The sequence below is a fragment of the Platalea leucorodia genome, assembly GCF_965183815.1.
Source record: "Platalea leucorodia genome assembly, chromosome: 24".
Classification (NCBI taxonomy): domain Eukaryota; kingdom Metazoa; phylum Chordata; class Aves; order Pelecaniformes; family Threskiornithidae; genus Platalea; species Platalea leucorodia.
The window spans coordinates 2,043,169-2,058,842 of record NC_138846.1 but is presented as its reverse complement, the minus strand read 5'-3'; the positions used below and the strand labels follow the sequence as shown (position 1 = coordinate 2,058,842).

Here is a 15,674-nt window from a genome sequence, read left to right as displayed (position 1 = left end):
CATGAGTACTCACAGAAGGAGAGTGACAAGTACCAGCTGAGAAGGGGTGAGCTGAAGGAGCTGCCCAGCTTCATCGGGGTGAGCGTGGGGACACCCAGGACCTCCAGCATCCTCATGTCTCTCCCCACCACTGGGGAAGATGTGGGGGTCAGGGGAGGGCTCGCTCCTCCCTGAAACAGGTTCCCCTCATCTGCCGAAACCACCCATTGCAGTTGATCCCTACCTGTGCCGTGGCTGGCGAGTGCTGTCCTCGACCCCGCTGATGCTCTGTGCCAGGAACAACTGGATGAGCACAGCTTCTGGGTGCTGCTGAAGGACCTGGAGGACAAGGACAACATGACGGACTTCAAGGAATATGTGGTCCTCCTGGGCTGTCTCAGCATGTTCTGCAATGAATTCTGTGCTAAGGCATTGAGCCCACGGCTTGAATAAAACGGCTGTCACCTCCCCAGCCCTGCTGCGGAGCCTGAATGTTTGCATCGGGGTCACTGGCATGGGAGTGCTTGGGACTGTCTGTTTTGGGGAGACCAAGGTCACCCCGAAAGCTGGTGGTGTGGGGGACAGTACAGTGATGGCTTGGGGGGGGGATGTGGGCTGGTGACCAGCTTTCTCCAGGGAGCCCCAAGGGATGCTCCAGCCCTTCCCAGTCCCTGCACGCATCCCTTGGCTTGTGCCTGGGTCCCCAGACTCCCCAGTAGGGCTGGCAGCTCCTCCCAGCAGCACCCAAACCCACCCACCTCCCACTAATGGGATCACATAGCTCGTTAGGCAAAAATGAGGCGCGGGCGAAACCACCTGTACAGAGCTGCTGGGAAAGCCTGGAGGCGAGGGGGCTGCATGGGGCGTACTGGGCAGTGCCACCCCGGCTGGGCTATAAATGCCCATCGCGCTCTGGCTGCAGCACCCCGGCTCCTTGCTGCTGCGCGATTTGTGCTGACCCCGGTGAGTCTCTGCTCCCCTTCCTTGGGCATCGCTCGCTGTGCAGCTTTGCTCTCCAGCTGCAATTCACCCAGGAGTCACTGCACCCCAAAACGCCTCCCCGCGAGGCACCGGGGTTGCAGCTGCCCCTCTGCAGCATCACGGAACAATTTGGGCAGGGTGGGGGGGGACAGACCCCCGTTGCTACCCCGAGCCTGCCCTGACCCTGTCCCCGGTGCTCTGCCCTGCAGGCGTGCAGGAGGCTGGCGATGGCGTGTCCCCTGGAGCAGGCGCTGGCCGTGATAGTCACCACCTTCCACAAGTACTCTGGGAAGGAAGGGGACAAGTACAAACTCAGCAAGGCAGAGCTCAAGGAGCTGCTGAACAAGGAGCTGCCCGTCTTTGGAAGCGTAAGTAGCCATTGGGGCACATCCCTTTGCATCCCTTGGAGGTGCCCAGGCGGGAGATGCAGGGGCAGGAGCAAACCAGCCTGAGGTCTTTCCACATAGCACAGTGCAAACAGGGCGAGCCGAGGTGGTCTCTGAATTTCCCCAAAGCACACAAGATCGATGCGGTCCATGTGTGACACGCTGAGCCCTCGTGCTCTAGGGCAAGCCCTGGGGAGAAGGAGGGACGAGGCCAGGAGGACCTGAGCTGGAGCATGCTCAGACTGAAAGGAAACTTGGCTCTCTTATACCCACAGAAATATTTTGATTGGCAAAGAAAATCATGCTCCGATTTCATTTTTTTAATCCTTTTTTAACCCCCACTTCCCCTTCTGGCTTGTGGTTTAAACTGGGAGGAGGGAGGAGAAATTTTTTAGCGAAACTTTTTCATGACCGAGAGGCGTATTTGCTGTAGCCATGCCAGCGTGCCCCAGATCACAGGTAAGCCACCTGCATTTCTAAAGGCCACCTCCTTCCAAAGGCAAGGAGAAAACCCTCCTTCAAGGCAGGGTGAGAGAAGCCCAGGCTTTTTACATCCGTCCTTGCAAGCAACAGGGCTAAATGGGGAGGCACCTCGCTCATCCCTGCACCCCGAAACCGCTGACCCCCACTGTGCTCTCCCCCCTCGCAGAAACAAATGGACGAGGGGGAGTTCAAGAGGCTCACGAACGACCTGGACCATGACAAGGACAGCGAGGTGGACTTTAAGGAGTACGTTTGCTTCCTGGCCTGCATCGCCATGGGCTTCAACGAGTTCTTCAAGGATGGCCCCACCAAGCAGCCCCGCAAGAAGTGACCCCCACTGCCCATAGCATTGCCACAGGGCTTTCAATAAAAGCTTTTCCAAAGCCTCGGTGTGCATCAGCAGGGTTTTGTGCGCCGTACGTTAGCGGGCAGCGGGGTGACTCATGCCTTTCTCCAGCTCTGTGGGATTTTCCACGGTGTGACTCAGCCCCAGGAGGCATTTTTTGGAAAAGACTAAGCAAAACAGCTCAGCACCGCCTCCGAGCAACATACTTGGACATCCCCCCCCCCCCCCCCCAGCCGTCCTTGATGGCTCAGGGAGAGGTTCAGTGCACGTTTAGCTCAAAACATATGAGCTTCCTTGAGCCCAGCTCGGCTCGCAGGTCGGCACGAGCTGCCCTGGGCAATGCATTGCGTTTGGGGAGAGAAAGCTGGTCTGGAGGAACCGGGCAGCAAGGTGCAAGGTCCGTGCAAAGCCCAAAAGCCAGAGCGTGTCCCCGGTTCCTGCAGAGAAGAGCTGTTTCTGAGCAGCTGGAGGAGACCCTTAGCCTCCTTGGGATGTGGACAAGCCCATGCTGGGGGACTGCACTGGAGAAGGTCAGCCTGAGCCCCCCAGGTTTACCACGGAGCCGTAGGGCTGCAGACGAGCGGCAGTTTCCTGAGCACGTCAGCCTGCGTTACCGGCTGGGAATCACGGGGCTCACCCCGCCTCCACCTCCCCATAGCTGAGGCAGCTCCTGGCAGGTCCGGGCTGGTTTGCGGAAGGTGCTGCAGCTGCTCTCCACCTTTCCCCAGCAGTTCCAAAACCCCAGAGAAACCGCTCCAGATTCAAAAAGCCTTTACAAAGCCTTTGCATCATTGCATGGCAGAACAGACCCCTGGCAGAACCTGTCCCCAAGTCCTCCCTGAACTCCCAAGTCCTTCCAGCATCTCCAAATTTTGCTCTGCCCCTTCCCGGGGTCCTTACAAAGAGTTTCCAGAAGCTTCTGCCCCCTCCCAGTAATTTAAACCAGTTTGCACTTTCTAATAGGGAGATGAGGTTCAGGCTCGGGGGTTTCTTTTGCCAAAATGGTTGCTAAAGAAACTCCTGACCTGGGGAGATGCCGCGCAGTGTTTGCTGAGGTTTCGCATCCCACTGGGCATCGGAGCAACCCGGAGCCGGCAGTGGGTCTGTTTTTCTCACTTTGGTCCCTGCAGCAGTGGGTGCCTTTGGCCCAAGGGGGCTGAGCCAGGCTCGGGGACACTTGGGGTATTTGTCAGCCCTTGCACTAACGGCGAAGAGCCGTCTCGCCCCACTGCAAGGGGTTGCAAACTGCCGGCTCCTGGCTTTCCCCCGCAGCTCCCTGACACATGCCTGGGACATGCAGACTCCAAAATAGTGCTCCGTTACACAACGGGGCGTTGTGACGCACTGCCCTCTCAGTTAGGAAAAAGAAATCGCTTGCAGTCGAGTTAAAAACAGAAAAAAACCTCACCCAAACCCCAGCACAACAACAAAACCGTGGACAAGCCCCGCTCGGGATTGTGCGGCTCCAGACATCCCTGGGGATGCTGCCAAAACCATTGCGTGCGGCATCTCACCCCGCACTGGCATCGCCTGCCCTCGCTGGCAGCGGTGGGACGAGGTGCCCACCGCTGCCCTCGCTTCATCCCCTATCCCTCAGGATTCTCCTCCACCAGGTGGTCCCCGTCCAGCCCTGGCGGCACATTTCGCTCTTTCTAACCCAAGCCAGCCCCCTCGGCAGTGCAGGAGCAGGACGGTTTGGGGGGGGCCAGGGCTGCTCCCAACGTTTCCTCCCCTCCTTTGCCAGCCAGCATCCAGACAGGCGCTGGATCAGCATTGGTGCCTTCCCATCCGGGTAGCAAGGGAGGTGTCCCAGGCGGGGCTATAAATGCCGTGGCGTGACGCTGGCTCGCCTTCTGCCCTTCCTGTTCTCGGCTGTTTCGTTTGAGCTGTTGGTGAGTTGTTTTTTTCCTACGATGCGCTGTTCCCCCTCGCCTTGCTGGGCCTCCAGATGTCCTCCAGATGTTGCCGGTGGCGCAGCTGCCCCATCCCGCAGCGGGGTCCCCCTGCAGAGATTTTCCCCTGGGGCTGAGCGTGAGGCTCCCGCTGCAGCGAGCTGAGCTTGAAAGCTGCATTTCATCTCCGAGGGCTGGAAAAGCGCATGTGCCCCTTCCCTGCCTGGCTCGGGCAGGAGAGGGCTGCTGCCTCCACTCGCATTCTCCCCTCTGGCATGGCTTTTTTGGAGGTTGTTCAGCACCGGTACCAGACGGCAATGCCCAGCCCGGCTGCTAGTGGGAGGGTGAAATTAAGGAGGAAATGGTGACGCACCTCGCTGCGTGCCTGGGAGCGGGGCACCAGAGCAGCCTGCCCGGTCTGGGGGAGACCGTCGGGCCCCCAGCGTGGGGGCGTCTGGGGACGCCGAACTCTGCTCTCACCCGCTTGTGTTGTTGGTGCCTCCAGGCTTGCTGGCATCCCCCATGGCGTGTCCCCTGGAACAGGCGCTGGCCGTGATCGTCGCCACCTTCCACAAGTACTCGGGGAAGGAGGGGGACAAGTACAAGCTCAGCAAGCAGGAGCTCAAGGAGCTGCTCATGAAGGAGCTGCCCAGCTTCAGCGTGAGTGTGGGGCAGGGGGTGCCACGTCCCATGGGCAACGCTGGGACTCGGGGATGTGGCCCTTGATGGAAAACCCCATTTTAACTTCCCTGTTGCCCCTCGGCAGAGTCAAACCAGTGAGGCCAGCTTACAGCAGCTCATGGGCCACCTGGACAGCAACAGTGACAGCGAGGTGGATTTCCAAGAGTACGTGACCTTCCTGGCCTGCATGGCCATGATGTGCAACGACTTCTTCCAGGACTGCCCCGACAAGATGCCGCGGAGGAAGTGAGCATCGGGCACTGGCCCCGGGCTGCATCGCTGCCCCCATCACCCTCCCGCTGTCTTCCTGATACTTTTTCAATAAACGTTGCTTTAAACAAAGTTGTCTGCCTGCTTTGCAATGGGGGTTTCTTGCCCCAGGGACAGGGGTGCTGTCACACTGGGGGAGACCCCGTTTCCCTTCCACATGCGCGTTGCAGGTACCGGATGACGAGCGAGAGCAAGGGCGCTTCCGAGCTGGAGTTTGCTCTGCCGCAGCATGGGCACCGCGTTCCCTGAGCCCTCGTAGACTGCCCGCGGGGCCGATCCCCGCTGGCCGCGTTAGCGTGAGTCAGCGGCAGGCTCTGCCCAGCAGCACCCTGCCCTGCAGCCCTGGTAACTGCTTCGTGGCCGTGCAAGGCAAGGCGAGAGCTTTCGCAGGAATTAATGCCTCCGACCGGTGTCATGATAACAGCGACGGGTGAACAACTCTTTTTTAGCCATAATTATTAAGCTCACACAGGGTCCGTGTCTGTCCCCCCACCTGCTGCTCCGTGGGGCAGGACCTGCTGCGTTGGGACGTCACCCTTGTCCCTTCCCCACCCCAAGTAAACCCTTGGGAGCAGGATTTCAGTTGCGTTCCTGCTCGGGGTGGGGTTATGGCGTGCAGAGGAGTGGCTTCCCCCGTGCACCCAGCCAGCTCCCCTGGGCTGCCAGCATGGGAGGACTCAGCCCATGGCTATAAATGCGAGGAACTGTGCAGCCACAGCCCTCCCTTCCCTGCACCGGAGCCTGCTCACATCTGTAAGTCTCCATTTCCTCCCTCGGATCCCCTTTTCCCCCCACCAAACAGCTGTGGCCCACCCGGGCTTGTGTGCTGGGCTCCAGATGTGCAGCATGCCCCTTCCAGATGTGGCTGCCCCCCCCCTGCCCTGCTGGGAGCTGGATCTTTATCGGTGGGCTTGGGGCTGCTCCCAGAAGCACTGGTGAGCAGAGATGTCATGAAGGCTTTGCTTTGCCCAGCCCTGGCTTTGCCCCCCTCCTCCAGCCCCGGGGCTGCGTGTGGAGGCGGCCAGGACCCACGTTTGGGCTGCAGCCCGTGAGTCACCCTGCAGCCACCGGCCCCAGCTGATGCAACACGCTGGGGTGGCACGATGGTGGGGATGCGGGGCAGCCCCCTGCCCGCTTGGGGCCAGACCCTGCGGGGCTGCGCTGAGCTGGGTCTGGAGGGGCTTCGCCCCCTCCTGCCCTGCTGGCACCAGGGCAAGCTAGAGGGTTGCAGAGCATCCCCCGGGGTGGAGAGGGAGCAATGCCCCGGGCGCTCCCCACTCCCTGCCCCAAGGCTGGACGAGCTCCCGGCTGCTCCCCGAGCTCCCTTCCATCCCCGTGCTGCTGACAGCCGCGGCATGGACTGGACGTGGACCATAACAAAGAGAGGGAAGTGAATTTCCAGGAGTACGTCACCTTCCTGGGGGCCCTGGCCGTGATCTACAGCGATACACTGAAGGAATGCAAAATGTAGAGCTGGGCCAGCTGGCGGGGCAAGGGGCCCCGGGGGCCTTTTGGGGTCCTTTTTAAAGACCTTTTGTAAAGATTTGTTCCTCTGCTTCTGCTTGTTTTTGAACCTTAAATAAATTAAAACCTCATGGACGGCACTGTTTTTTCTCTTGCTGGAGGTGAGTGGGAGGGACTCAGTGAGGGGCTGCACCCAGTGCTCATGCCCCCGCAGCCAGATCCTCTTGGGTGCTGGCAATGCTCTGCCCGTCCTTCTGCCTGGGACTCCCACCCAGGCACTGCACCCTTGGCTTTGCAAGGGCTGGTTTGCCAGGAGACTGGGGTCGAAACATCCCCCTGCTCCCCCAAATGGAGGGTGTGGGGTTGTTCCATGAACCCCAGCTTCTGAGATCCAGCGCTCACCCGAGCATCAATATTAGGAAAAAAAAAACCATCCATCCCTCCAGGCTCAGTGAAACACCTGAGAACGTGGCTGCACCACACTTGCATCCCAGAGGCCGGTGAAAGGGACCCCCCTACAAGCCCTTGGCCCCTTTTATGCCCGATCTGTGAATATTTGAAGCTGGGATGATGCTGTTCACAGGCATCCCAACCTGCCTGCATCCATCCACACCCCTGCCACCACGCCCTCGGGGCTGTACTGGCTCCATCACTACAACACCAACACTCCCAGCCCCGTGGCTGCGCTTGGCCACGGAGCAGATGCCAATACCCCATGGCGGCTCTTGCACTGGAGCTTGGGCTGCCATGGCACAGCAACTGGGCCTCATGGCAGGGCATGTGCCAGGAGCTCCCGGTGCTTGGGCATGTGGCTTCCATGGCAGGTTGGGCAGCAAATGGCTGCATGAGGACCCACAGGGCAGACCTGTCCCTTCTTGCCTGCCCCACGGCGCATGCGTGTCTCCTCCCACCTCCCCAGGTGGCACAGGCACATCCCTTCACACCTCCCCATGTGTGTCTCATCACGTCTCACCAACGCCGCACCGCGATCAGCCCTGCGTGGCTCCCCTTCCTGGAGAAGACTCACCCGTCTCCTTCCACCATACAACCTGTCCCTTTGTTTCACTCTTTTGCAATTTAGGCTTTTTTCTGGCACCAGTTCCTCATGCTCCTGGATTAGGAGGCTGACGGCGAGATGTTTCATCACTGCTTTCCTTCCCATCTCTTCGAAGCCTTAACAGCTAGCATGGGCTTTTTGCTGTGCCAGTCCCAACAAGCACGGACTTGGGGTGAAGGGCTTGGGCATCCTGGGGTACAGGCTCCTCACCAGCCCCACCAGACTGTCTTTCCCCCAAGACACACAGGGTTTAGCAGCCCATGCCAGACGCTGGGAACACCATGGGATCTCCCGTAAGTGGCAGCGTCCCCCCAACACTGGGAACAGGCAGCGATTGCCAATGCCCTCGGTTATCATCAGGCAGCAATTACAGCTGCCGGGAAATGCTACCTCCCAAGACTGGCTAGCAGGTTTCCGGCACGCTGGCATGCCTGGATTTGTAGCGTCTGTCTTGGCTTCCTGGATAGCTGTTAAGAAATGATTCAAGGAGGAATGCTGCTCATGATTTTGCAGAGGTGGCTGGGGGGTGGGATGCATTGGCCATCCCCCAGCACCCATGCAGCAACGTGCTGGGGGCAGACACCACACCTCCAGCCAAATTCAACAGCATCAGGGCAGATACAGGAACGATGAACCACATCCCCCATTGGGAAAAAACAGCATCATCCCACTGGAGACCCTCAACCCAGCAACTTTCCTGTGATCTGGAAAAATTCCTCTTCCGTCATCTCCGCAAAGACCCCCAAACTCTGCAGGAATGTCCCAGCTCCTGGTAAAGCCCCTGCACTGTCACTGACCCATGATGCCCGCTCCCTGCAAATGTTTCTTTTGGTGTTTCCGTGTTTTGCCCTAACGAGTTCGGTGCGTCCCCTCCCTCATTAATAGTGGGAGCAGCCAGTTCCTGGAGCCAAGCAAGAAATTGCCGCCTGGGCGTGCTGCATAGCCTTGCACAATTCCTGGGGTTATTGCCCCGAAGGAAATTTGAGGGTGTCACAAATCGTAGCTCAGGGAGAGTATAAAAGACACCTTGCCTCTACCGCACCATCACTGCTCCTGCCCGTTCCTCCGCTCCCGCGCACCGCCGTCTGCAGAAGTCAGCCCCAGCACTGCTCGTAGGTAAGGAGGTCCTTGCCAAATGGTGGCTTCGGGCTTCGTGCTGCTGGAAGTGCCACTGGCATGACCCCGACCCTGCCGGCCGGCCAGCGCCTGGCTGGGTCTCCTGGACCTCCCATTGGTCTCCTCAATGGGGTTTAATGTTTCGCTGTCTGTCCCTTTCTAGCAAGATGAAAACCGACCTGGAGCTCGCCTTGGAGTGCGTCGTCAACATCTACCACCAGTATGCCATTAAGTACCCCATAGACGACTACCTGAGCAAGACTGAGTTCTCGGAGCTGCTGAAGGAGACCGCCAAGCCCTTCCTCCACAACACCATGCCGGTAAGAGCCAAGTGTGGCCCAACTCTCCTAATGCTGGTGAGAGCTTGCAGGAGTGGTGGCCTCCTGGAGCTTGGGGGTGGCCGAGAGCCTCCCAAAGGGGACGGAAGGTTTTTCTGGGGTTTTCCTGAAACCGCGCAACCCTTGCTGGGCGAGCCTCATGCTGTAGCTGCGGGCTGGCAGGGTGACCCTGAACCCCGCTCTGCTTCAGGCTGACTCTTTTTTGTGTTTGTTCTGCTGCAGCCTAACACGTCCGTCGACGACTACATAAGCAAGCTCTTCGCCAGAGCAGACCGCAACCACGATGGTCGCCTGAAGTTCACCGAGTTCCTGACCACCCTGAATCTCGTGGCCATTGATGCCCACAATAGGTCACACCAGCATCACCAGAGCCACGACCACCATCCAGATGCTGGTCATGGCCATGACCACGGCCATGGTCCCAAGTGAAGCAGTTCCCAGGGTGACTGTGCCCATGGGATTATGCTCTTCCAGCAGCATCATCCCTTCTGTTTGCCCACAAACACAAAGCTGTAACCAAAGCTTTGTCATCTGCTTCTGCCTATGGCATTGAAATAAAATTTCTTTCTTCAAGCACCAAATCCATCTGTATTATGTGTCCTGTTGTCTGCAGGGAGGATGAAATATGCACCCAGCCTGCGGCTGTGGGGGGTTAAACGCAGATTGAACTGGAGACGCAATGGGAAAGGGAAGGCGGCACGGGGGGACCCTGCTCCCTGCAGAGTTGGGAGCCAGAACAACAGTGTTGCTGGGCTCCCCGTCCTGAAGCATGTCAGACCCCAGCATGCTCCCACTGCCTTCCTGAGGCTCAGCACGTTCCCTGCACAGGGTGGTTGGCCCCAGCACCCTTCGCCTCAGCAGACGGTGGGGTGTGTAGCACCCCATCACGCTGGGGAGGTTCCTACGTAGGGGCAGCTGGTGGCTGCACAAGAGCGTCCTCAGCCCTGGTTCTCCCAGCCCCTCTTTGCACCAGCTCCAGGACGTGCTGGGGTGAAGCACAGCCAAGGGCTGCTTCCTCAGATCACTGCCAAGACCCAGCTCTGGCGCTGGGGGTGCAACATCCCGGGGGTGCGTGCAATGCTTTTGTAACCCGCAAAGCAACCAGCGCTTATCTTGCAAGCCCCGACACAACAAAGAACGAGGCTGAGGGGCTCCAGAGAGCTGGTGGTAACTCTGCACAATAAAGTTGGATGTTTTTGTTAGCATGGGGCAACAAACCCCAGGTCACAGCACATTTACAAGCCACCACGGGCTCCTGGGGAACAGATAGGTGAACAGAAAAGAGCTCCTATATCTGCCGGTGACCGTGCACTGAATGGGAAACGCTCAGGCTCAGGAGGCTCTGACATTTCCAATATCAGCTGAAACCAGAAGCCTGTCCCATGTGAAACCGAGCCCCAAAAGGAAGCATGGGGCTTTTGCAGGGTTATTTGCACTCATTGATACAGGTGATCTCTCTCTGGCTCCACAATTTTGCCGTTGGGGAGCAGCCTCTGTCCCCCAGAGGCAGATGTTATTCACCATCCTGCCAGGGCACCCAGGTGTCACTTGGGCATCGCTCCCCTTGTGGGGCTGGGCATTGCGAGCTTGCCTCCCCCACAGGTTTTGGGGGAAACGGCTGGGGAAGATGGGAATTCAGGGCCCACAGGTCTATCTGCGTGGGGACTATGGAAGTGCACAGGGCAAAACCCAGCCTCAGCCAGTGCTTTACAAGGCCAGCTGGGGAATGAGGATGCAATTTCGGATTGTCAACAGTCCCTAATGAGAATGACAGGAAAACAAAAAAAGCAATCAAGTGAGTCAGGGATACCAGAATAAATCTCATGCAACAGTTCTTGATACTGGCCCCGGGACACACAAGAAATCCTCAAACAGGAATGGTTACCCTTTTGTTTTTCTGTTCCTACCCTCTTCCTGGAATCTATTGTCTTATTTTTACACCTTTTTGTAGTCTCCTCATTCTTCTAGTACCTGTTCTGCTAACGCAAGATGGGTGGCAGAGGGGACTGTTGCAAAACACTTGCTAGTTAATGCTCCAACCAATAAAGACCCTGACCTCAGATTTTCTTCTCGTTTTATGGCCAGTTTCCTCCACAAAGTTTCTGGAGCAAGACGAAAGGTCTGGTACAAGTGATGCGAAAGTAGAAAGTAATGGAAAATATCCTGGAAAGCAATTTATTAAAAGGCGTACACTGCCTTCCTCTTTGCTAGTGTTCAACCAGTTAGTATTGTAGAAAACGGAGGTAAAAAACAACCAAGGGACAAAGTTATCCACATCTCTCTGAAACAACCCATCTTTCTTCTACGCCAGCATAAGAGCGTGCAAAATTTTCAGCACATTGCAAAACTCGCAAAGTTTTGGCAAGTTCTGCCAAGATGGACTTGCCCTTTATGCTCACGTCGAGGTGTGACAATACTTCCAGTGTTTTTCCCATTCTTTGTCCGTCACATGAACAGCTCAGCCCTGTCGGAGGTGACGGTGGGGTGGAAGGACAGCATTTCCAAAGCCTGGTGGGTGCAACCAGGAACTATGCACAGAGTTATGAGATGGGGAGGGGTTCAGAAGTTCCCACCTTGCAATTTCCAGGTATGGGAAATGTTAACTCAAGCTGCTGCTTGCAACAGGTGTGTCACCATCTCTGATGAAAGAGGACCTCAAACATATATAAAAGGGCTGCCCAGGCTCTTGGATCACTGCGACAGACCCGTCCTCTGCAAACCCTTCTTGGAGACAAGGGTAAGTAACACTGCGATGGTTCTTGCAGGAAATAAGATGAAGGAGAAGCGATTTTGAATGTCACTCCATGCCGTGCCTGTTTTATTCCAGGGTGATGCTTTCTACTTGGGCCAGGGTGGGAGGCTGGTTTTGGCTACAGCAAGACAAGTATAAATTAATAGCATTTCTGTGCCATCTTTAGTGGAGGTGTAATTGCTTCTGCTGGCAAGGAGAGTGCCCTTCAGGAGTGTCACCTGTGCGGTGTCACCCATCGGAGAGCAGGGTCTCTCTGCTCAGTGTCTGCGGTGAAAAGGGTTTGCAGCCCAAAGAGGAGAGGGAGATTCAGAGAGAGGAGGAGGTCAGGCAAAGCCTGCAATGGAACCCTTACCTGAACCGTGCTCCCTGCCTTAAAGTCATCCTTGCTGTCAGTGGCATGGTACAGATACGCGACTACAGCCTGATGGCTTTGTCCAATTTGCCTGACAAATGCCTCCAGGTCAGCAAGAACAAGCTGCTTCTTGGACGAAGCTAAAATTAGAGGCGGTTGGGCGATGCTGTAAAACAGCGATATTCCTAAAACCACTTATTACCCGCTCAGTGCCGAGGAGCCGCCGAGGAGCCGCCGACCGCCCCTGGGGCACGCTGGGCGCTGCTGGCTTGCTCAGCCCCGGCGAGACAGGGTTCCTGGTGCAGATCTGCTGCTATGCTGGGGAGGTGCAGCACAGCCCCCCCTTGGGGTGCCTGGGGTGGGGGCCAAAAGCACGGCATGGGGTGCCTGAGTTTTGATGCATCTCATGGCTTTGATGTTTCTCCACACAGTTTCTGTGGGTACCTCAAGTCCTCAGCCATGTCTGCAAGCACCCAGCCCAGAACCACCCTTCCCGAGACTCGGCAGTTCCCTGGAAACTGCACGCTGGAGATGGCCCTGGAAACCGTGGTGAAGGTCTACCACCGTTACAGCATCCGGGAGGGCCAGCTCGACCTCCTCAGCTTCAACGACTTCCAGAAGCTGCTGACTGAGCAGGCACCAACCTTCCTGCAAGCTTGTGTGAGTGCCACATGAGCCGTGTTGTGCTCCCTGGAGGGATGCTCTCCTTGGGGGGGCGTGGGGGGATGAGGCTGAGGTTGCCTTTGAGGATGCTCCTGGGGGAGTGAGGTGCAGTCCCCACCATGGCTGTGGTCCACAGAGTGGTTTTCTGTGATCAGACCCAGCTTGTCCATGTGCTGTGGGGCCACCTGTGCTCATCCCTCCTGCCACTGCAGGGGTATGGAGCAGCCAAAGGGGCTTGGGACAAGAGCCTGTCCATCTGGGGTTTTAACTAGGGGATAACTGCAAGGTAGGAGAGGGTCACAATGATCCTGCAGCTTCCAAACACTTCCCAGGGCATGCAAGAATAAAGCTGGCTCAGTTTCCACCAGTGGGTGTGCAGCCCAGGGAGGGGGCATGCTAACACATGTCCTGTCCCCCAATTTCAGGACAGGAACCGTCATGACTACCTGAACAAGCTCTTCAAAGAGACAGACTTAAACAAGGACAAAGAGCTGACTTTCGAGGAGTTCACCATCATCTTGGCCAAGCTGACCGATGATGCCCATCGCATCAGCCACAGGGATGATCGCTGTACACCAGACAAGGACTGAGTCTCAATGCATGACCCATGAAAAACTCGGAGGGGGTTGCTTATAGGAATTGTGCTCTGGCTGCTTTCTGTCTGCTTGGATCACTCATGCTTGTGAGACAATAAAGCATCACTTGAAGTTCACTGAGTCCTTCCTACCTCAGCACTCCTTCTCGCATCCATCTCATGGATGGGGAGGGTGGGTGCTAGCTGCAGCGAATGCATGGTCCTGCTGGAGCTGTGCGATAAAGGCTTGCCTAAATGAGGCACCCCAAAACCCCATAAGAGGCTTATTATCGAGATGTGAGTGGGCGAGAGCTGTACTGCTCAGTGTCTGGTCTAAGCTGAGAGGGCTGGACTGCTGGCCTATGAGGGTACTAATGGCCAGAAGACCAGCACAAGACACCGCCTAAGCTCTGCAAGGGTTTTAACCATCAGTTGCAACATATAAGAGTCATATTAGAGGTTTTTCTCCTGGCAGAGGAAGTTTTCTGCATAGACTAGGAAGAGCAGAGCCAGCCTAGGTAGGGGAAACACCTCCTGTTTTGCCCATCCTCATCCAGCTCTTTCCCCTTGGCCATGCCAAGTGCATCTTCTGGATGCAGAATCACCCACGAGCAGGGAAAATGCATTAAAACCCATGACAACAGCAGTTCACAACAGAACACAGCCTTTACCACAAGAACAAGCCAGGGTGCTCTTAGGAAAAAAAGAAATACACACAGAAGTTATTATCTGTATATATAGCTTCTGGCCTGCAGGAAATTCTGAGATTTAAAATTTTCTCCCTAAATCCCAATGAAAACTCAAATTTCAGAATTTTCCCACACAGACAAGTCATCCGGAGTACTCCCTCCCAACCCTGCTGAATCACTTGCTACCCAGCCAAGATGAAACACCCAGATGGTTTCCACCTTGGAGTTTTCCACCAATAAAATGTTCCCACCAAAACCCTGACGGGCTCCAGGAGGGCACGAGGATCTTGTCCCTGGCTGAGCCATGTGGGAGATGTCTTGCAGCACCAACAAACCATTTCTGGCTACTAAATACATTGTAGTCCATCTCTTTCTCAACGAATGCTCGGGTACCACCACCCCGTGGGGCTGAGCCGACAGCTGCCCCAGCACAAGCGAGAGCAACACTCTGCATGTTGTAGCACAGGCAGGAAGGGCAAACGCAATGGCCAGATCCAGCCCAGCAATCTGCCAGAGCTCCAGGAGGGCTTGGAGGGGGTCAAGCACCCTACAGCAGTTGTGCCTTGCCTGTGTCCAGCTCCCTTTGGGCTGGACCAAGGCAGTGCCTCCCAAGCAGCTGAGTTAGTAGCTGTTTGATATGGCTGAGACATATGTGAACGCCTTTTGGCTCAAGCTAAAGGACTGGGAAATCCTTCCCCCTGTGGCTCCAGGATGGGAAACCCTCTAGGCTGCCCCAGCTCCCATGGTGGCTGCTCATGCCAGGCTGGAGCATCGCTGGTCTGAGCATTCAAAGGTGCTCAGCAGCCAGGGCTCAGAGTGCGACCCCTGGCTTCCCCAAGCTAAAAGCACATCTAGCAACCAGAACATATGTCCTGTTCTGATCCTGTGCTAAAACCTGCTGTGAAATACAGCAAACCACATAGTGACAAACCCTGCCATGCCCTCTTCCCGCATCAGCCAGCCACTTGCCTGTAAACGTGTATTTTGAAAGATGTTGCAATGTTTTGCAATGATTGTCAAGCATGGGGTGCCCTGCCAGGGCTCAGGCCCTCAGGGTACAACCAACTCCAGTCACCTCGAACCAGATCGTTCACTTGCCATGGCTATTGGGCTGCTGGCACGCTGCCTGACTCTTATTTCCTACTTCTTCCCGTCTGCAGCTCCAGCAAGTGGATGCTTACTCAACCCTGGTGGCCTTGGGGCCAGGATCACAGCTTGCTGCAGCCACTTTGGCATGGCTTACAGGCACAGCTGGGCAGGGGGGCTCCCCCTGCAAGGAGACCTGCAGAGCCAGGCAAAAAGTTGTGCTAGCTCATGTTCCTGTGACCCCAAGTGATACCCAGGCTCCCTGGTCACCTTAGTAACTGCAGTGGCATTTAAAGAACAGATACCTGGGGTCTCACCCCTGCTGCCTGGTGGGCACATCTGAGGGTCTAGCCACCATCCCCCTTTGGAAATCCCTGGCCCATCCCATACCCTGTAATCCATCTTTGCCCATCCCTACCTCTGGGATGATAAAATGACCAGAAGTAGGGTTTCCTGAAATTGCTGCAAAATTCTGCAACTGAGCGGATGGTCCCCGACACCCTGTTGTGAAACGCCCTGGCCTTTCTCCAGCAGTTTTGTGCATCAAAGCACTCCTGTTGTGAAA

The 15,674-nt window shown here is 56.6% G+C and overlaps 4 protein-coding genes across 4 annotated transcripts; all 4 read left to right on the top strand.

Annotated features, from left to right (window-relative positions):
* Nucleotides 1-1,187: 1,187 nt before the first annotated feature.
* On the top strand, nt 1,188-2,279 carry LOC309600736 (protein S100-A4-like; the record flags this gene model as incomplete). The annotated part of the gene is made up of 2 exons (XM_082333303.1): nt 1,188-1,328; nt 1,996-2,279. 2 exons carry the CDS (start codon nt 1,188-1,190, stop codon nt 2,158-2,160), a joined length of 306 nt encoding a protein of 101 aa, XP_082189429.1. The 3' UTR covers nt 2,161-2,279.
* A 1,714-nt stretch (nt 2,280-3,993) lies between these two features.
* LOC309600735 (protein S100-A4-like) lies at nt 3,994-5,081 on the top strand. Its single transcript, XM_082333302.1, has 3 exons — nt 3,994-4,067; nt 4,573-4,727; nt 4,834-5,081. The coding sequence occupies exons 2-3, from the start codon at nt 4,590-4,592 to the stop codon at nt 4,996-4,998; spliced, it is 303 nt and encodes a 100-aa protein (XP_082189428.1). The 5' UTR covers nt 3,994-4,067; nt 4,573-4,589; the 3' UTR covers nt 4,999-5,081.
* Nucleotides 5,082-8,822: 3,741 nt separating this feature from the next.
* Nucleotides 8,823-9,422, top strand: LOC309600424 (protein S100-A12-like; the record flags this gene model as incomplete). Its single annotated transcript, XM_082332762.1, has 2 exons — nt 8,823-8,975; nt 9,216-9,422. The coding sequence occupies 2 exons, from the start codon at nt 8,823-8,825 to the stop codon at nt 9,420-9,422; spliced, it is 360 nt and encodes a 119-aa protein (XP_082188888.1).
* A 3,134-nt stretch (nt 9,423-12,556) lies between these two features.
* Nucleotides 12,557-13,350, top strand: LOC309600603 (protein S100-A8-like; the record flags this gene model as incomplete). The annotated part of the gene is made up of 2 exons (XM_082333018.1): nt 12,557-12,757; nt 13,186-13,350. 2 exons carry the CDS (start codon nt 12,557-12,559, stop codon nt 13,348-13,350), a joined length of 366 nt encoding a protein of 121 aa, XP_082189144.1.
* Nucleotides 13,351-15,674: the final 2,324 nt, after the last annotated feature.